A 22,099-nucleotide genomic window follows, 5' to 3' on the forward strand; every position below is an offset into this window, starting at 1 on the left:
CAAAATATGGGCTTTGACAGTAAGGTAAAATAGAAGCCCAAATCTCCTCCAGGGACAAATGTCACCCTGTGGCCCACAGGCCTCACCCTTTCCCCGGAGGTAGCAGGTGCACCAGGAGACCACTAGGTGTCGCTGTGAACCTATGAGAGTGAGGCCTAATGCTGCAGGCACACATCAGCTGGGTCTGTTTTCAATCAACACGTTGTCAGTTTTTCTCCCTGAGGCCCCAGGGGTGTGTGAGGAATTTTTATTTCTTGAGAAATCCTGTGATTCAGCGGCCCTTTGTTGGCCCTGCTCTAGAGAATGAAGGCTATGCTTGCTCCTGCCAGCCCCCAGGACGGGGGTCCCCAGCAAGGGTCTTCAGGCCACCAGCCACATCTCTTACCTCTGCCTCTCTCTTTCCCTTTCTTCCTCTCCGTTCCCCTCCTTATGTTTCTCTTCTGGTGCCCAGTGGCACCAATGAGCTGCTCAGTGCAAAGGTCCCCATCTTGGAAGCCTCCTTCAACCTTTATGAATTTCAAGACCCCACACCAGCTCCCAAATAAACTAGCTTGCAAATTGCATCATTCCTTCCCTACTAACTCTACTCCCAGCCTCACCCCCTTTTGAAGAAGCCCCAAGATTAAGGCAGTGTTGGGGTGGGAGCAACAAGAGGCTAAGCTATCTTTTCAGGTGTATCAGACCCTAGCCTTGGCACACAGGGGCTTAAAAGGCAGACCTGCTTTCAGATCTTCCCTCCTGTCACTTACTAGCCATAAGACCTGTGACAGATCACTCTTTCTGAGTCTCAATACTTCATATATAAACTAGGTAGTACCTACAGATACATACGTTAAGTAAAATTATAAATATAAAGGGCCTCACATGATATGGCATGTAACAGGCATTCTATAAATGCAAAACTATCTTTATTACTGCAGGAATACTTAAACAGACACATCAACACACACTCAACCAAAGATGTAGAATTTGGGACCTTCATTCTTCCGAACCTGTGGCAAGATGGTGTGTCAAGGAAACAAAATTCAGGGGTCTGTATTCAGAGATGCAAAGCACCACCTCCGACTCTAACTCTCTCTCCTTCTGTCAGCAGTGACAAACTTGTTCCAAGCCCTGCTAGGAGCTTTCTTGGTCAATAGCCTCAGCTTGCTTAGCAAAATGCCACGATACCTGCCCTGGGGACTTCTGGGGAAAAGGCCACTTGTGGGTGGCACAGATCGCTCACTCCCTCCTCCAGGAGGGTTGGTGTGGCACTCCCTGCTTTTCAGCTACCACACTGCTGCTGCAGTTTCTGGGGGGTGGCCACAAGGCAGAATCCTGACTTTGGGTGCCCTATGGCTGCTCTCTGCTGGCATTGAGGCCACATACCCTGTAAAGGTTGGGGAATGATGGGAAGGAGGAGCCGGTCTTTTATCAGAAGGGTTGGTGGCCCGCTCACTGGAAGCTAAAGGGCAGAAAGAAGGGCCATGCCCCTGCTGCTCAACATGAGTGACTGCAGCCCCTTCAGCCTTGGGGCAGAGGCTGGTTGTGAGCAACCCGGATCTGGGCTTAGAAAGCAGATGGATATTCATAGCCAAGATGAGACTGCTCTTGTTGAGGAGCAGATAGGTAGGGAATGTGTGTAGAAGAGAGACAAGAATAAGCTTTGCCTCTTTGCTGCCCAAAGCAGTGTGCGGGTTTGGCAGGGCTGCGCCAGGCCAGTGGCAGTTTCAGACCCCCAACCCAAGCCTTACAGGAGAAGACACTCTCAGGCAATATTCCTCATTCAGAAGCTGGTATTGACTCCACACCTGTGGAGGTTTGATTTCTGCAGCCATGAGAAACCTTGGACTTTCAGGGCAGAGAGCTATTCGGTCAGAGGATCCATCTGGGAGTCCAATCATCTGACACATTTTCCTATGAGAACACAAATCAAAAGACATAGCTGAGCCATTTCCACATAGGCTCAGAGGAGACACACCCAGGTTGGTGTCCTGGCTCTGTTACCTCTGGGCAAGTTGTCTAATCTCTCCAACCTTCAGTTTTCTCATCTGTAAAATGGAAATAATCCTCAGAATGCAGACCATCCTCGGAAGAGTGCTGTGAGGAATAGAGATTGCAGAGGTAGAGTGCCCCGTTCATGTTAGGCACATGCTTGCAAGCCCAAGGTTTACAGAGACCTATCTGCAAACTGCTCAGTGAGGTTGGCCAGCACTCCAGACCAGCCCCAGACTCCTCAGGCCAATGTGGTGGCATCTGGGAAGGGCTGAATGCCCCACACGGCAACCTGGGCTGAGAGTGCCTCACCTGTCTACTTGATAAGCTTAGGAAGCCCTCGTGCATTGCTTGTGAAAACATAAAACAGTGCAGCCATGATAGAAAACAGTCTGGCAGCTTCTCAATGAGGTAGATGTAGAGTTACCATATGACCTAGCAATTACATTCCTAGGTATACCCCCAAGAGAAACAAGAACATATGTTCACACAAGAACTTGTATGCGAATGTTCATTACAGCATTATTCATAACAGCCAAAAGATGGAAACAACCCAAATATCCATCAACTGATGAATGGACAAATAAAATGTGATACAGTCATGCAATGGACTATTACTCAGCCAGAAAAAGGAGTAAAGTACTGATATACCTGCAATGAGGATAAATCTTGAAAACATTATGCTAACTGAAACAAGCCAGACACAAAAGGACAAATTTTTGTATGATTCCATTTATATGAAATGTCCAGAACAGGCAAATCCATAGAGACAGAAAGCAGATTAGTGGGTGCCAGTGCCTGGGGAAGGGGAATGACTATTAATGGCTGTGAGATTTATTTCGGGGGTGATGAAATGTTCTGGAATTAGACAGTAGTGATGGTTGCACACTCTGAATAAACTAAAAACCACTGAAATCTATAGTACGTAAATTAAATTACAATAAAATTGTTAATTTAAAATTTTTTAAAAATGCATGCCAGCTGGAGTGTGCTCTGACCATGGATGAACAAACAGGATGGGCCATGCGGAGAGTGGAGCTCTCGTGAGCCTCTCCTAGAAATCTGATTAACCAGTTTCCCTCCCTCAGCTGTGCCCGATTCTGAGGGGGCTACACAGCCACAGACTATTTCTGAATACACAGAAAGTAAAAGGCTCTGAGTAGGGGGCCTGCAGCCTGGGCAGCAGGATGCTCTCTTGGAGCCCCAGGTCACCCCCACCTAGCAGAAACCTCACAGGAAGCATGCAAAGCTCACGAGCATGCCTTGCCTTGGTCTCAAGACTCCCTGAGACCATGTTTTCCAAACCAAACATCAGGACTGATGACTATGATTTGTACTCCCGGGGACAGTAGGATACACCATTTTAAGTAGGGACTGTCTCCAACAATTTGGGCTAAGGCTCCGGTTTTCCAGAACATACTTGTCTCCCTTTGTTTCCCCAAAAAGACAAGTTTCCTAAGAATGTCAACTCTTTGGGGAGTCATGGCAAAAGTTGAAGAGCGCGCTATAACTCAGGTCTCCTGGCAAAAAGCATTTAATGAGAACCATACTTGCCGAGACTGACAGCCAATCTAATGCACCATTCAGGTTGAGTGAGGCGCCTGCACCTTTTTTCACAGCAGGGCACAGAATCCAGACCTAGAAAACTGTCCAGGCTTGTTTCCTCTGTTTCCTTGGAGTGTTGTTTGGAATCCTGACAGGAAGTTTAGTGGGGCAGAAACACTGAGAGGTTCTCTTTACTTCCCAACACACTTTTGTGCGCACATGACCATCATCCCCCGACAGCAACGGGTGTTGCAGACTAGGTATGGTGCAGTCACACTCAGGAAGAACTGTTCAGAGTTATCTAAAATAACTGCATCTGGTAGCTTCCTCTGAGGGAGTGGCCAAACCCTGCTGGGAACCTTTGTCTGATATAGGAATAGGGTCCAAGATAATTCAGTATTCCTTTCATATCTGGGATCCTCCTTCAAAAAAGTGCTGCAAGGTTTCCATCGTCCTCCACCTTTGCCACCCTGGACAAAGGTGTGGTCACATCTCACATTTGGATTAATCTAACAGCCACCTAAGTGGTCTCTCTACTTCCACCCCCATTCCCTAACTTTCTTAAGTGTAGTCTCAAATCAGCGATCAGAGAAATGCTTTCAAAACACAAATAAGGGGCCGGCCCCATGGGTCACTCGGGAGAGTACAGCACTGGTAGCGCTGAGGCCACGGGTTCGGATCCTGTATAGGGATGGCCGGTGTGCTCACTGGCAGAGCGTGGTGCAGACAACACCATGCTAAGGGTTGTGATCCCCTTACCAGTCAAAAAAAAAAAACACACACACACAAATAAGTTATGTCACTTCTCTCTTCAAAGCCCTGCAGTGGCTCCCCATCACCCTCAGAGTAAAAGCCAAAGTCCTTACAATGGCCTTCAAGGCCTGACAGGATGTGCAAACCCCTCTCCACGTACACCCCCAAGACCACACATCCCCACCCCCACACACTCACAGGCACGCCTTCTCCCCCGCCTCTGACGTCACCTCCTCCACCCTCATGCTCATTTAACTTGCCCTTGCCCTTGCCGCCTGCCTGGAAGGCTCTTCCCAGTTATCTGCATGGCTCCTTCCCACACGTCCATGCTTGATTCTCACCTTATCACGGGGTCTTCCTTGACCACCTGTTTGAAGTGGCCATCCCACCCTCCATAATCCTGACCCTGCTTATTTTTCTGAATGGCACTTACCATCGACACATCATATATACATTAATATTTATATATGTATAAATATATTTTTATAAATCACATATTTATATATCACATGTGATTGTCTATCATCGCAGTGGAAATAGATGAAGACCAGCAATACGAGAAAAGCAAAGGCTATTTATTCCAAGACAAGCAAAGGTTATTTATTCCAAGTTTGGGTTGACTGCCAAGCAAGGGAGTCAACCACAGGCACTCACGTTGTGGTAGAGACCTACAGGCAGGCAGAGGAGAAGGAAAGCTTCACAGTGGAAAAAAGGAAGGCATTGGGTGTGCCCTGAATAGACCCTACTGGCCTGAGGAGCTGTGGGTGGGCTAACTGGAGACCAGGCACCCTATGTGATTGGTTAGGTGTGCATATTTGGCTTTCTCAGATTCAACCTAAATGGGAAGCACAGACAAAAATTAGGGAAGCTGGCAGTTATTAATCAAGTCCTGGCCATTTGCACTCATTGTTACAAGGGTCATTGTTTAGCTTCCTAGATTGTCATTAGAAATAGCAATCTGGCTTCCTACAAGTCTGATAGTAGGCTGGCTTCCTGGGTTGTTTACTGTAGATAAGGGAGCTGGTTTCCTGGGCAGGTTGCTGCAGGTTGTGGGTCGAAGTTCTGTTTTTACATATGGCCCAGTCATTGTCCAGTTGTGTTTTCAGTCTCTCGTCCCTCACTAGAATATAAACACTAAGAACATTGTTTTGTTTACTGCTGTATTCCCAGAGCCTGGACTAGTGCCAGGTACCTAGTAGGCACTCAGTAACTATTTGTTGTTGACCATCATAATGTTTGCCTAGATCTAGTTAGAAAAGTTATGACTCTGCTACATGACCTCGGTAAAAATAAAGACAACCGTAAGCCTGCTTACTTCAATCTAATTCTACAAATGTTTGTTGAATTCTTGCTACATACCCAGGAGGCTCTGTACTGGGCCACTCCGGGTGACACAAGACAAGTATTGACTGAAAACTGAAAATGGATTGAAACCCAGGATTCTAAATGCTTTAGCCTTTGCTCAGAATTTCTCTCCTCTCCCACTTTGAATTTGCCCCACCTTTAAGACCCCTTTGGATTCCAGGTCTCTCATTACACTGTCAGGGACCGCTCTGGCCCTCATCGACTTTGTCCAGCACTCACTCCATATGGCACTTGTTTAATTCTTCTCAAAAAGTGCCTGTGTGACAGCTGGTTGTCTCTTTAGGAGCTGTTTACTTCTCAGTGGGATTACTCCCTTAGAGCAGGAGCCACATCTTGCCCCCAATGCAGGTGGTACATAGAAGGGTCTTAGTGATCTGAGTCTTCCCTACTCCCCATGTTTGACCTTTTCCCTGAGCTCCATCCAGATCAGATATCCCACTGACTTTGGGATTCTTCCATCTTCCACACACAGAAGCTAAGCCTGGCTCAGAGCTGCCATCTGTATTAACAGTACACTGGCCTGATAAACTCGGGCTGGGGCTCCTATTTGGGCATTTCAACTATTTTCCCACAAGTACTCCCCATTAAGTTTTTAAAAAAATATTTAAATAGTCCTGAACTGTCTGTTCCTCTGGAAAGGAGATTCAAGGCTTGGATTAATTTATGTTTCAGACAGAACATTCAAGGAATCAAGAAACAAATAGGCCTGGATGGAACTGGAAATACTTGTAGAACGCTTTGGCACAGGTTATCAGCAGGCTGCATTCAGCTGCAGCAGACAGAATGTAAGCTCCACCAGGGCAGGGATTTGAGGCCATTGGGTTTACTAATGAATCAACACCTGGCACACAGTGGTTGCTCCATAAATAATTACTGAATGAACGGGATGTATAAACACACATGCTGAGTTTGAAATGAGAAACACCAAGTTTCAATAGCAATCATGTTCAATGTTCACTTATTCTGTCGCTTTTCTCAGCCATCACAAAACACATTAAATAAAAAGGCCGACAATAGAAGCACAGACATGAACGAGGGCTCTGTGGAGCAGAAGTGTCATTTCCCAGATTCTGGTTGTGAACCCCGCATGCTTTCCACTCAGGCTGACTGAGATGCGAGCCTGCTTTCTACTGAGCACAGCCAAAGCTCCAACTTCGGAATTTACTATGCAGTTTTAATTCCTTCGACCATTATGGATCGCTACGTGACCTAATCCCTAAACTCATTTGCCCTGATTTTGTTTTTTATGTTTTTGTTTTTTTAAAAGATGACCGGTAAGGGGATCTTAACCTTTGACTTGGTGTTATCAGCACCATGCTCTCCCAAGTGAGCCATGAGCCGGCCCTCTGATTTTATTATGAATCTGAATGAGGGAAGTAAACTGTGGCTACAATCAACCCATATGTGTTTCGGGCCTTGGGAGAGAAATGTGAGAAAACTTTCACAAGATCCGCACCAGTTGCTGGCTTCATTTTATTTGGATAACTTCTTTTTTGTCCAAACCCAGTAAATGTTAAAAACCAAATGGCCTCAGCCCTGGACCTCAGTCTTCTGGATTTCCCTTAATCAAATATGCCAAATATGCAAAAGGCAAGGGGGAGGGCATATTTTCTCGCTGGAGAAGCCTCCTGGTGCCGTTCTTACCCCCATTTCTCGGCTCACCTTGGGGCTTTTCCTGCCCTTCACCAGGGAGGACACCAAGCTCTTCAAACAGACCCCAGCCTTTGGGAAGTCCCTCCCTCTGCCTAACCTATGCCTCTTCCCCTGGTCGTTAAGTACATTCCCTCTCGCCCTGTCATACCTGGAGAAGGAAGACCAGCTGCTCACCGCCCTCCTTTTAATCACGCTTAATGGGCATATAAACAGTTATTCAAACCCCTTCAGCCTTCTCGGAGCCTCGTTTTACTTGCATCGAAGCTGAGAGCTTCTGAGGAAGGCATTTTACTGGGGGCCCAACAGACGTGCAAAGTCTTAAATGGGTAATCAGCCACTTCACCCACTTTAACCTACACGAATGAACAGCTCTGCCTCCTTCTGCGAAATTTAAACCCATTCAAGAGAGTTCCCTGGCAACCAACCCTAATTACTAAATCCTGCCTGATCTAGGCCAGGACAGAGCATTTTCCAAATGTTTCTTTTTCTTGAGATGTCACACTGGCAACAAGCAGCTGTTCTCTCCAAAGTTGTTCATGGGCAGGACAGATCCTACCTGTCTCCCACAGGCTGCTGTGGGCCTGGGGGTTTCTCACCTGCCTCCCCAACTGAGAAGGGGGTGCTGTTCTAGTGGACTCTCACCTGGTCCTTCCTGGTGGTTACAGGGCCAGGGCCACAGCAGCCAGGGAGCAGGACACAGAGCGAGACTAGCTCAGTCTCCACTAGGCACACACTGGAAAGTTTCACTTCCTTTTCCATGGCAATACCTGCTATTCTCAGCTCCGTGCTGCGCCAGCAGGTGACCATCTGCATCGCATGTGGGATAGTGCTTCCCACTGCATCTCCACTCAGAGCCCTACAGTTCCCTCAATCACAGGAAGTTAGAGGAGCAGGGCAGGGAAGTTGTATGGTTGGTGTTGTTTCACCTTGAGAAAAAGAGTGATTTTACATCAACAGTAATTTTAACCAGAATGGCTAATATCAAAAGCACTGACAATCCCAAGTGCTGACAAGGATATAGAACAACTGAAACTCTCAATCTTTACTGCTGTAGTGTAAATTGGAGCCACTGCTTTGGAATTCTTTGGCACTATCCAGCAATTGCTCCAGCAATCCCACTCCCACGTATATTCTCAGAAGAAACAAGCATATATGTCCACCAAAAGACATATATGAGAAAGTTTATAGTGCTGTAATTCATAATAGTGAAATACTTGAAGCAGTCACCCCAGTTAGATTGAATAAATAAATTGTGGTATACTCTTACAATGGAATTAGACACAAGAAAACTGGACTAGTACTATGCATACAGTGTGGATAATATCACAGACATGATGCTGAGCAAAAGCCAGACACAAAAGAGCACATTCTGTGTGATTCCATTTATAAGAAATTTTAAAAAGGCAAAACTAATCTATGATGGTAAAGATCAGAGTAGTGGTTGCCTCTGGGAGGAGTCTATATATCACTGAGTTAACAACTTAGATCTGTGCACTTTACTGAACATAAGTTATACATCAGTAAAACAAGAATAAAAGAAGATATCTATTGTGTTTTCTTCTTCCCAGGTGAACTCATTATTTATTCATTCAGCTTTTCACTGCTTCCTTTGAAAAAGATTTGGGGGAACCTACAAAGGTGTATGGTGTTGAACTGTATACATAAGTAAAGAAATCTGGGTGATACTAAAATAAGGGCAGGAAAATAAGATGAAACAAGATGTGTGGGTGGTCTTCAATATTTATGTACGAAAGTCCACACAGGTTGAGCTGAATAGAGCCTCCTAACAGTCAATGCAAAGAGGAAACATGACAATTCCACATCCAAAAGTTGACAGTTCAGCTGAATAGAGGTACAGGCAGTTCTGAGACCTGAGAGAAATTTCTCCTGTGCCATCTCAGAAAAAGGCAACCATGTGAAACCCCTTTCCATTTGTTAAAAAATGTGTCAGACATCCCATTTGGGACCCAGGATGTCTGAATCCCCTCAACCCACAGCTTCTCACCTGTGCCGTGCCTACCCTGCCCCCATGGAATTTAGGAGGTGAGACAGCACCCAACATGGTCAGGCCCCTCCCCTGTGCTGCACTGTGGGCCTGGCAACTGGACACCATTTACTTTCCTGGGTAGGGCTTGGGGGACTCCCTGCTTGGGAGGGCTGGGTTTCTGTTCTTGGGCGTGCCCGGCTTGCTCTCCCCGTGCCTGGACCCCTGGCCTGCGTCCTGAGCCTGTGCTTTGCCACCTGGCCTATCACCCTCCTTGTTGGTCCTTCGCAGGGGCCCTGCCCCTTTCCCAGCAGTGACTCCGCTTGTGGCAGCTCTCTGGGGGCTGGACTCTTTCCATTTTGGCATTTGGGTTAATGGATGTTTCCACTTTCTGGCTCCAGTTTTTGAGTTGAATTTGTACATTTCCCCAGTCACTAGGGAGGAAAAAAATATAACAATCATATAAACCAAGGATTTCAAATGATTCTCTCTTCCGCCACCTCCACCCTGCTCTGTCTGACTCACAAGGAAAGATGAAGTGTGCTAGAAGGTGTGGATCATTGAGACAGAAAGCAGGTTTGTGAAGAGTACAATCTTCCCCAGTCTGCCCTTTCCACAAGCCACACGCCTCAGACCACACAGGCAGCAAACACCATGCCTCTCTGGAGAGAAAGGCTTAGGAGAGACCCAAGGCCGCCCCACTGCAAGGTGAGAAGGCCATGTAAATCTTGAACTTTGGCTAAATTAGTAATGGGGTTACCTATTACTTCCTGATTTATTTTGTTTCTTTTAAAAGATCCTCAGATCCCTGCTATGAAAAGGAATTCACCACATAAGGAGGAAAAAAGACTTTGGCTTTTATTACTTTGGGTTCGCAGAGACTTGTACACACAGACACGCGAATCTGGGCCCACTTGAGAGGGAGCAGGGGAGCTATTGTTACTGTGCCGACACTAACTGATGTGTTTGTTCACATAGGCCACTTGGCTCATTTCCTTTTTTCTTCTCTTAAACACACAAAAATGCAAAAGTCCCCCCTGGCTTTTGCTCTGGAAGATCAGGGTTTAAGGCAAGCCTTGCTCCTGCCTTTTCCATACAGCACAAGTGGCCTCTCAGCTCAGGATCCCACCAGCACTTATGCTAATACGGGCACATTATGGTAACAAGTACCTAATAATAGAGGGAAATTTAATTCCAGCAGCAGCAGCCTGTCACTGGAGAGGAGCCATCCTCCTTCCGAGGGGGACTGGAGCGGCTTGCATATGAGGGTGGCAGGGAGCCAACACACTTGCCTCCTGAATTTGGTTTCCTTCCCTTTATTCCCATCTATAATTGAGCCTTTGTAAGCGGAGGGATGTGTGTAAAGGAGCTAAATTTGGAGCTGATTTCTCAAGGGTGACGAGAGCTCTGGAGGCCAGCTTTACCTTATGTTCATCTCGCCGACCAAGAAGAAATACTTGGCCCTGATCTCAGGAAAAAAGAGGCCAAACTTGCCATTTCTCCATATCTCCCGCTTCTAATAGGATGGTATTAGAAGCACTCAGGAAGGATGGGGGTAGGGAGCGAGTACTAAATGAGCAGGAAAAACATGTGGTTCTTTGAATTCACCAGTTCCCTAAACTGGCTCGTGATTTAGGAAGGGAGGCAAGAAAGAGGCGTGGTTCTTGAGGGTGAGCCTTTAGGTAGAAACCTGCTGAAGCCTCACACACGACCGTGTGCTTGTGCGTCTGCGAGCCAGTGTGGTCAGAGTTGATCTCACATTGAACTTTAGTTAGAAGGGTCAGCACCATATAGGCAATGTAGCCGAACGGATTGATGAACTGAGTTAAGAGCAAGAAATTGTATAAGGTTCTCCGTGACCCTACCAGCCTTAAACAGAAAAAGCATTCTTTTGGATAGCATTACCACTTAGTTACCTGGGTCTATGGCTTCTCCATCAAAGACAGTATTCATCTGGACTGTTTCCTAAGGAGAAGAAAAGACAACTTCAAGCACAACCCTACACTTCTCCCCCCAGGCAAGGCCATTCATCCTCACAGCCCAAGTTCCTTAGCCAAAGCCTTCTTGATGTTTATTTATTCAACAGGCACTGGGCTAAATGCTGGGGACACAGTGGTGAACCAGACAGGCTTGGTTACTACCTGCACACAGCACAATCGAGTGGGAGCTACTGACAAACAGCTGCTACAGTACAGAGAGATAAGGCTGTGACAGGAGAGATGGAGGATGTTACGGGCACAAGTGGAGATCATGAGGTCATTTAACCCATACTCCAGGGTTAAGAAAGCATCCTACATGATATCTAAGCTGCAAAGAAGGAGGAGTAGAAATGCCATGCAATACGGGCTAAGACCTGCACTGCCTCAGTGGGATCACTGTCAGGCAGACTTGCAAGGCAGGCACAGTTGAGTCCCCAGGTGCTCCCACCTTTGGTCCTGGCACTCCAGCTCTCTCCCACTGCCTCCTCTTGCCTAGACCCACACAATGTTGCCTCTGGGCCTTACCTAAGCCCTATTCTCCACATCTCTTCCCTCCCCTGATCTGTACTCTATGCCACCTTCCAGGACCTGACCTCTGCTTCATGCACCTGTCCCTTGTTGCCATGGAAATGCCCCCTTCCCTCACATGATGCCCTCCACAAGAGCCAAAGTCAGAGTCGTTAGCATGCTAAGAGTATGGTATTTGGAGTTTAGAGGGCATTTCAACACCCAGTTTTCATCAAAAAAATGATCGTCTACTCACTTCCCCACAGGTCTCCACTTCTGAAGACGAGAGAGAGAAAAATGGGATTATATGGCTTTCATCCACTTGACCAGCTAAGCAGCCCCGCTTTTTATGATCATGAGAATTTATTCATTGAACAGATTGATTTAATATTACCTAGTTCTAAGGCAATCTCTGAGTGGCAGCCCCAAGGGTACTCGCCCTAGACAGGAAAATCCAGGAGGCCAGACACTGCCTCTTCCTCCCATCTGTAGACTGACCAGAGTGCAGAGCACTTAGGTGAGGGGTCAAAGCAAAAACCCCAGTGCACTGCACTGACCTCCCCACTGTGCATGTCACTTGCCACATTTACAGGTCTTGGATTATGACAGTCTCATTATCAGGGGTGGGGAAGAGCTGGGGGTGGGGGGGAATCACCTTCAAGTTCCATCACTTCCCAGTGGACAGATCATGTTTAGTAAAAGAAATGAAAAGAGGGTGAGGTGGAGAGGCGGGATACTTTGCATTTGTGTGACTCAACAATTTTCAAAATATTTCCCCTCCTGTTATCTCAGGCCAGGTGACCTCACTCCATTTCACAGGTGAGGAATCTAAAGCTCAAAGATGCTAAGGGAGCCCCCAAGGTCATACAGCTAAGCAGGCAGAACCAACCCCAGATCTGAGCAGTGCATTTTCTTTATCCCTTTTCTGCAAGGTTGTGGAAGAGCAAAGAAAAATTAAATCCCACTGAAGGCTGAAGTGCCAGTTCTGGGCTTTAAGCTCCACTACCCCAACTCAGTCTCCTGGAGAGCTGGTGCTGATAATACACACGGCTACTCAATATTTATGAAATCCAGTTCTTCTGCAAATACATCAGCAGACATGTTCAGTGGAGGGAACCAATTCTATCAGGAGCTCGTCACACAGCGATCGGTTCCGGCAGCCAAATGTAAGCACCTCCCTGAATGATAAACACCCCCATGAAGCTGTGGCAAGGCCTGCCTTGGGGGGAGATGGGAGCCCTCCCCCTCCAGCAGCCAAGCCAGGTGCCCGTGGGGCCAACCATACTCACCACCACAACCTCTCTGTCTGCATTCTTCATTTCTGCAGGGAAAGGAGCAGGCAGAAGTTAAGCTTCTTGGGCACTAAATTGACCTTAAAATTCCACCCCCACAGTGGGATTTCCCCTAAACAGGCTTTGACATGGCAAAAAATTTTTCTGTCTGTAGACATATTTGGTGACAGCTTTCCATCTTCTCAGAAAAAATACACACACGTACACACACAATTAAATTTGTTTTTTACTTTTTCCAGCTTAGTGTTATTACTGGATCCAGGAATTTAGCTTTTAAATGGCTTTAGAGATAAGAAAGAAAGATTGGGTTGATGCATCAGTTCATAATGTGGGGTTTTTTTGCATCCATTCCACGTGTCCCTTTTTAAAAAGTAAACTGGGATTAAAGGCAGTATGTGAAAATCTCATTTATTAAAGCCATCCCACTCAATATGATCAATAGCCATTATAATCAAATTTCTAACCCTGCTTAGACATGCCTTGTGAATGTCAGACACACATGCCTGTGGATGGGGTGATGAAAGCAGGCATTTTTTTTTTTTTTTTAAAGCCACTTTCCAGGGGCTGGCCGGTTAGTGAAAGCATAGTGGTTAAAGCATGAGTTCAATCCCCGTAATGGCCAGCTGCCAAGAAAAAACCAAAAACCAAAAACCAAACAAAAAACTTTCCAATTCTTTGTCCTGTCTCTCCCCTTAGGTTGGAGTCAACTTAAGGCACTAACTTGCCTGCCAGGGCCACCTCAGGACACTTCCTCAGGCCCGGGACGGTTCAGATGGACCCTGCTCAATTTACCAGCTTCCCTGAAGTTATTCATCTCTCCTAGCTCCTGACTGCCTCAGCCCCACTCTCTAACTAGTCTGACCTCAATAACTTGTAAAAATGATCAAATGCATTACATCTTGAGAATAAAGTATCATTTATTCCTTCAAAAGAGGGAAGTATCTGATACACTAGCTGTCTTCAGAAGGGACCGCGCCCCTCCATGAGCAGCAGCCAGCAGAGGCTGTCTAACACACGGAGAATCCCTCATTCCTGTCCCACTCAGTGGGGAACAGCCCCAGGGGCTTAAGTTGAGCTGATTGGAGATGACTCTGGACAGGGAACAGGCAGGACCAAAGAGAGAGATCCAAGTGGGCCAAAGGCAGCCCACACCCTACCCTGCCCTTTCTCCGGCTACATCTGACTGCTCGCTCCTTCATTCCCTCCACAGTGATGTGGCTGAAAACCCACCAAGACACAACTGCGCCCTGCCTCTGCCGAGCTGGAGCATTTCACATAGTACAACAGAGCAAGCAAAAAACAACAAGCAAGCACACAAAGGGAGTAGGCACCATACATACCTCTTTTCTTTATCCTGGTGGGGTAAAGAGATGGACATTAGTCAACCTGAAAATATTCTGCACTGGCACATGCATGATAATAACACTGGGTCCTGAGGCAACTGTGTTCCTTGGAATTCAGGGGTGATCAAAAGAGGGGCCAAGAATGGGGGCCAAAAAGAAAGTGAGGCTACCACCTGCTTGAAACAAAGCAGTCCCATCCTTACTGGTTTTGGACTAGGGCAGTTCTGGGATTTTGATGCGTTTGGAAACTAACACCTTGTAGAATGTCAGGGAATATGTTGTCTCTGATGAGCACACCTGGTGAGCGCATGCCCAGCCCAGTCAGACCACCCGGCAATTCTTCCTGCCCCATTTTCCTCCTGACTCACCAGCTGAGCAGAAGTTTTGGCTCGAAGCTGGGAGGTTTGAGGGCTGGAAATTAAACTTTGGTTTCTTATAACATGAAAAGCTGGACTTGGACTCTTCCCATGATAACCTTGGATTCTATAATGCTGTGATTCTAATTTTATTCTTTGCTATTTGACAAACCTTGACTGTCATATGACACAACTAATTTCCAGAGAAACCAGGTCTGAGCCTGAATTTCTAGCTAGTTTTTTTTTTTTAACTCTGCCATTTCAAAACGATATTTAGAATATAAGTTAAAGCAACCAGGTTCAAGGTGCATTGTTAACATTAAGCAATAAATTGCATGTGAGTTACGGTGACTATTGGATCGCTTCAAGAACTTCTACCCAAATCCCATTGCAGAGCACCACCATGCTCACAAGCTTAAGCGTCACTCTTTTACAGCTAGTTTTGTGTGTTTTTTTCAAATCAATTTGTGAGTAGAGTCCAAACCAAAATGCCTTTTTTAATTTCAGCAGATGCTCAAAGATTTCTTACCTTGAAGTCAAGGTTGCCAATAGCAACAAGCTTCCCGAATAAATATGACAAAATGCAATGCACAACTTTATGCTAATGCCTTATACTTTTATACAGTCTTTCATCCATAGGTTTAAAATTATTTGACAGTTAATAGTTCATCTTCAAAATACTTCTAAAAGGCACATAGTTTTATCACCTGTTCTTTTTGCCATCAAGAAATCCTGAAACTTAGAGGTTTCAAAACCCTAAGATACTTGGGCATAGAGCTAAATTTGGAATCTAGAATCTAAACTCACTGGGCTTCGGCTGTGAAGAATAGTACAAGATAAAAAAAAATAATGGCTGTAGTGTATTAAGCATTTACTCCATATCAGGAACAGTGCTAAGTGCCTTATTTGCATTTGCTCATTTAATTGTTTAGTTCTACAAAGAAGGAAACTGAAGCTCACAGAGGCTGTCACTTGTCCAAAGCCATATGCCCAGAAAATGGAAGAGACAAGATTTGAACCCAGGTCTTCTCCAACTCCAAAGCCCAGGCTCGGAACCATCATGCTCTAGTTGTAAGAGTTTCTGAGAATCAAGAAACCTGGCTCTGGGAGTTCCTAACCATTTGGTGTTCTCTTCACTTCACCCCACCACTTCACTCTAGCCAGTAGAATACATCCCACAGGTTGTCACAATAAGAGGACTATTAGTGAGCAGGCAAGAACAGGAAGGAGAGAAAACAGGTCTGTGTTCGTAGCCCTTGAGGATGAGAGATTGGGCCACATGCAAAAGAACAATGATTATTTGTTCACACAATAGCCCAATTGAATTACTAGGGCCAAAAGCTTAATTTCCTTATCAGTTTTTATATTTACTTTAATTTCATCCCATCTTTTAAATATTCTGCAAATAAGAGCACAGCAAATTCTATCACCACTCACAACAGGGCTTTTCTGAAGCTTTTATCCAGAGCAAGGTCACCAAAAGGTTGACACTCCAATTTCAGTGAGAGCCCATCAAAGACAGGGTAGGTTGCTAGGGAAAGCCAAAGGGATGGTTTCCTGGCCCAGCAGGTGACAAAGAGGGTACACTAGGACACACAGGAGCTGGGATTCTTTCTCCCATAGTTCCTTTTCTTCCTGCACTCCAAGAACTTTGCCCTGTTGAGAAATCCCAATTCTCCAGCTTTCCTTCTCCTGACATCACCAGAAACAGTGTCCTAAAGGAAGTGGAAGGAAGGGCCCAGCCCACTGGCAACTTACAGAGGTTTCTTGTCCTTCTCAATGTTGCAGGGGCAGTATCTGTGGATGGTTTTGGCCAATAGGATGATCAGAGACACCAGGAGACCCAGAAGCAATATGGAGCCCAAAGTGATGACAAAAGGCACGTACCACGCGGAAGGAGAGTAAATATTTCTCTTCAGGACCTGGTAGGTGACCCTGGGCTTGAAGACCAGAGAGCAGGAGGGTGAGCATAGGTTGGTGGCATCTTTGACATTCAGCACTCTCTTTGTTCCTGCTCTGTCAGTTGGACATCTGTGTGCTCATAGTTCTTGCTGCTTCAACCCATCACCTTATTTGTAGTCTTTGCAGACATCCATTAGATTAAAACCCAGAAAATGTAGAGAACCACAAAGCAACTCTAAGCCTAATTTTATTCTGTCATTCTTCCCCTTACTGAGATCTGAAAAGCCCATTGGCTTTTTCCTGCCATATCATGGTGCAACCCAGGGCCTAATATAGCCATTGTCTCTCACTGGGAAGGCATGAGCCTCGAAAGGTGTTTTTTAACACCTTGTAGGCTTTGCAGTGTTCACTTGACTATGAGCTGCCACTGCCAGATTAGTGGGCTGATAGCACAGCAAAACCTCAAGTTCAGCATCTGCTTCCTAGAGCGGGAGACAGATAAACAAGTTATGGAGATTTCAGGATTGGAGATGTCACAATCAGGTCATGTGGTAAGCCCAGGAAAGGTGGCAGTTACTTACTCAGGGGACCCTACTAGCTCCTACCACAACTGAAAGTCCTTAGGGTTGCCATACGTTCTCCATTCATTGGGGTCACACTGACTCAAGCACAGGAGTGATAAACATTAACCATCTCAAGGTAAGAACTGGAGAAGCAGAAGTTGGCTTCCTCCATGTAGATTTCTATGGTTCTGATTACTCTTCCTCTGGCATGCTACCGGTATGGGGCTGCTGACCATGGGTGTGGCTTCTACTAGAAGGAGGAGGAAAGGGGACAAAAGAGTTAGCATAAGTGTGAGCCAGAGGACAGAGGAGAGAATCCTGTGGTCAGACTTCAAGGCTCTGCCTGACTTCTCCACACTGATCCTGTTTGGCATCTGCTTATTCTCCTCCTACATTAACCATGATCTATATTTATTTTATTAACTTGTGTACTTGTTCGTAATCTGTCTCCCCCTGTAGACAGTGGCTGTCAAACTTAAGTGCACATGGATTCCCTGGAAGGCATATTAAATGCGCAGATTGCTGGGTCCCACCTCCAGAATTTCTGGTCCAGTAGGCCAGTGGGTAGGGTTGGGGATTCCAGGCTCCAATATCCTTCCCTGAAGGTTGTGGTGATGATCATGGATGGGTGAAATATGACTTTAATAATCTAGGGCGTGCCCAAGAGTTTGCATTTCTGACACTGCTGGCCTGGGGATCACACTTGGAGCACCACTGACCTATAAGCTCTATGAGAGCAGAGTGGCTTGTTCACTAAAGTGATTGGCACATTATAGACATCAAATTGATATTTGTAGATTGGATGAATTTTTTGGAGTAGAGGCAGGGAGTAGGGTACAGATCGGTACATGGTGACTCTTGAAAAGACATGGAAAAGAGCACGTGGCAGCCAGCTACCTGCTTTCATGGACACTTATTTGCAATGGCTCTTAAGGACAAGCAAAGAAGGGATTATGACGGTAGCATCTGGCCATATGCCCATGAAAATTGGCTCCTGTGCCACAAGTACCACGGGTGATCAACATCTGATCTACCACAGGTCGCTGCACAAATGCACACTCTTTCCCAGAACAGGAAAAGTTAATGGTCTTGAAAGTCCAAGGTCTCCCCTGGATCTTTATCCATCACCCAGTGGCTACTCCAGTCCAGCCCATGGTTACCATTTTTGGCAACATCCTAAAATCTTAGCTCTTTTCAGTCCATCCCACACTGCTACTGAGTCAAAGGGCTCCATCGACATAAATTACACAAGAATCCAACTGGGGATCCCAGGTCCCAAAGCCCTTACCCTGGGGGTTGTGGTGATGGTCGTGGTTGGGTGGGGAATGACTTTAATACTCAGTGTCACCGTCCCTGTTTCAACAAGAGCTCCAGCTTTCTTCCTGCCAGACAGCAAGTTGTCATCAGTTATATAGACAAGCAGCTTGTAGTCCCAGATCTTATCAAGCCCACCAGCATAGTTGAAGCGAGTGGCAAGCAGCAGGCGGGTGATGTTGGATCCGGCATTGGGAGAAAAGGTGAAATGACTGTTGATGTTGCCTTGATGAGATGAATTCCATATGAGGTGGTGGTAGAAGGGAGAAAAGAGAGTGAGAAGTTAAGGTTTAGAAGAAGACTGCATTTGGTCTCTTGCACAAATGTCCACACTTCAGGTGTAGACTGTGTTTCTGATGCACCAGGGCTGGGTCAGTGACATGCTATAAGCCTTAACTGCACCAGATTTCATTAGTACAAAGAAACTCTTGTTCACAACCAGCATCCAGCATTGGCTGCAAGCATGGATGAATAGAAAAGGACAAGAACATGCCGGGTACAGGTGGTGTCGTGCTGAGCACCAGGCATAGAGATTTAGTAATCCTGGTGCAACCCCTTCTAGCTTTCATCTGGCATTTGTTTGGTAACAACATGGGTAACTCACACTCAGACCAATAAGTGGACTGTAAGAGGGGGGAGCGGAACACATACCTGGCCATAGGCCAGTTCACCCCATGCCTTTCATGGATCCTGGGCGGTCGGTCACACTGGAGTCCTCCAAAGGACAGTGCCTCCTGACTTTGCAGGTCCTCCTGAACCCACCCCATCACCCCCCAAACACACCCACAGCTCTGCTGGGGCTCACAGCTCAGTTCAAGGAGCCTGGGGCAGAAAGGCTGCCAGCCCGAGCTGGATCTTGCTCATTCCTCCGGTGGCTCCAGACTCATTACTGACTGAACACCAGTAAATGGAGCAGGAGATGATGCAATTTTTACTCCCTTAGCAGCAAAGTGCTCCATAAAGGCCTTAGGGTTCTCAGTATGGATTATTTCCATCTTGGGCGACTACAGTCTCCAGGCAGTCTCTGCCCCTGGGCTTTGTGACACTGCAGGCTCGAGAGGCTTCCTACTGTTCGAGTTCCTGCTCTGCCAAGGGCTCAGCAGGCGGCCAAAATGGATTTTTACTCTTTCACGTGGAATTGCTCTGCTTGTTTGGGTTTAAATCTCTGGCCCCAGCACTTCATTAGATGAGCTATTTTGGTCTAATTTCCATTGAGGGGTGCTCTTTTTTTTTCCCCACAGTGACATATTTTTAAAGAGACAAAATGAATAGAGCAGAAGAGAATTCCTGAGGACATATTTCAAAATGCACTTAATCTATTTAATCTTTTACTATCCAGATAGAGGACTGGGATTCCCTGTCCCCACTATAAGCTTTCGGGAACAGAGGTGGTTGCAGAGTTGGACTAAATTTTTTTTTTAATTATGCTAATATGACTTATGACTCATACTATAGTCTGAGAATTGTAGGGTGATGGGATTCACTCTTCCTTGGGTCTTTGGGCAGCCATGGTGGGGGGGGCGGATCTGGGGAGAGTTAGGTGAGAAGGGGAGCTCTAGGATGCTCAGGAGCCATTAGACTGCCATCCCTGCTCTCCTCACCCCAAATACCCCCCCCACACACACACACACAGATCAGTGTGTGAGCACAGCCCCCCACCCGCTCTCCCTAGACAGCTGCAGAGTGCTCCAAGACAGGGCTCAGGGCTGTCAACACCAAGTACTGTACCTGAGCCAATGGAATAACGAAAAGATCTGGGGCTGGAATCAAGATCAGTACACGTCAGCTTGAAATTTTGAATATTTGTGCCAACTTTCAGATCCACTGGGATGGCCAGGAAATGAGAGTTTGGGGTACAAATTGGCTTTTCATCATTTTCTTCAAGGATGTTCACAGTAACCTAGAGGGGCAAGAAGGTGGTCGTCTTAAAAGTTAAAGTGTATTGAGAGCTCGCCGTGTGCCAGGCCTCTTTGGGCTAAGCATGTTTTGTGGATTAGCTCGTTTAACCTCACGTGAGACAGACAATATGGTTACTCCCATTTTAAAGAGGAGGAAACAGAGGCTTAGAAAAATTAGGTAACTGACCTAAGACATTTCAGCTGGTGAGTGGCAGAGCTGTGATTTGAATTCAGGTCTGTCCTACTCCAAATCTTGTGCTATTCAGTGTGTGTGTGTGTGTGTGTGTGTGTGTGTGTGTGTGTGTGTGTGTGTGTGTGTAATATATATACATTCACATACCCCCCCACACACACACACGCATGCACGCACCTAGACATATGGGCTGACCTGCAGATGATGCTGAGCTGTTTTTCCAGTAGTGGTTATGGATTTATAGTGACCCCATGTACTTCTTTGCTCCCTGCTCCTTGTGAATTAGAAGTTCAGTCTTTAACTTTGGCATATACAGCAATGTTTCTCAACCCTGGCTCCACTTTCTTGGGCCCAAATCAGACCAAATAAATTGGACTCCCTGGAGGGTGGGGCCCAGGCTCTGTCTTTAAGTTCCCCAGCTGATTCTAATATGCAGCCGGGACTGACAGCTACGGATGAAAGGAGGGGACCTGGTTAAGCTGGGCTCTCATCTGTAACCTGAGCTATTAGCACCGCACTAAGCCCTGAAGCTAACCTGCCACAAGCAGGGGCCAGCCTAGTCTCTTTCATCGCTGTCTTTCATGCCTGGTGAATTGGAATATAGACTGGGACTCCTGCCAGCACAGAACCATAGAACGTCAGCCCTGAAAGGGACTTGTGATCATTTAGTTCATCACCCTTTTTTAAAAGCTTATGAATTTTGAGTCATATCCATTCTACCTTTGAAATTTGGGGATTTCAGGTATTTCTGAGTCCAGGAATAAATTGAAATGTTCTTTTCATTAGCTCCCAAAGTGGAGTCCATTCATTTTTCTCAAAACAAAAACAAAAAACCCAGCCTAACAGATACTGCAATTATCTCCAACTTCCCTCAGCTAGCAATGCCAAGCCTCACACATCATTAAAAATATCATCTCATTAGTCAAAGCTAGTCAGAGGAACTAGACTGGACTCTTTGGGCATTGGGTTATCACGTGACTCTCCATTTAAGGAATAGAGTAATAGGGACACAGAGCTAAGCATTGCTTGGAAAATTTGGATCAAAGTTGAGAAATGAACTCAGAACCACTGTCTGTATCACATCGGGCTGCATGCTGCTAAGAGTTCATTTTGCCTCCATACTTTTCCATTTCACTAATGGGAAAGACCAAGGAATAGTTTAGTATTTGTGGCCATTGGGTTGGCCTCAGGTAATTCTAACCACTGACAACACAGACCTGTCAGATGGACTCTTGCTACTTACGATGTGGCTGTGGAGCAGCAGCACTGCACTTGGAAGCACGTTAGAAGTGCAGAGTCTCGGGCCCCAGACCTACTGATTCAGAACCTGCATTTAACAAGGTTCTCAGCATGGAAGGTTGGGAAGCAGTATAACATCATTTTAAGATCTACCCCATCTTGTGAATGTGGGGGTGGGGTAAGAAAACAGCAGAACTGCTCTTGGGGAGTAAATGCATGACTGGGAAACCACACCTGAC

At 46.2% G+C, this 22,099-nt stretch overlaps 1 protein-coding gene across 1 annotated transcript in view; it reads right to left on the reverse strand.

The window, feature by feature from the left end:
* Positions 1–9,403: 9,403 nt before the first annotated feature.
* Positions 9,404–22,099, reverse strand: part of CDHR3 (cadherin related family member 3) — a 62,202-nt gene continuing 49,506 nt past the window's right edge. The window contains exons 13-19 of the mRNA XM_063101220.1: positions 20,259–20,430; positions 18,505–18,755; positions 16,510–16,691; positions 14,393–14,406; positions 13,050–13,081; positions 11,191–11,239; positions 9,404–9,708 (exon numbers count right to left, since the gene is read on the reverse strand). Of these exons, the coding sequence (XP_062957290.1) occupies positions 9,404–9,708; positions 11,191–11,239; positions 13,050–13,081; positions 14,393–14,406; positions 16,510–16,691; positions 18,505–18,755; positions 20,259–20,430 (1,005 nt within the window). The remainder of the gene's footprint in view (positions 9,709–11,190; positions 11,240–13,049; positions 13,082–14,392; positions 14,407–16,509; positions 16,692–18,504; positions 18,756–20,258; positions 20,431–22,099) is intronic.

The sequence above is a fragment of the Cynocephalus volans genome, chromosome 6 (assembly GCF_027409185.1).
Source record: "Cynocephalus volans isolate mCynVol1 chromosome 6, mCynVol1.pri, whole genome shotgun sequence".
NCBI classification, from domain to species: domain Eukaryota; kingdom Metazoa; phylum Chordata; class Mammalia; order Dermoptera; family Cynocephalidae; genus Cynocephalus; species Cynocephalus volans.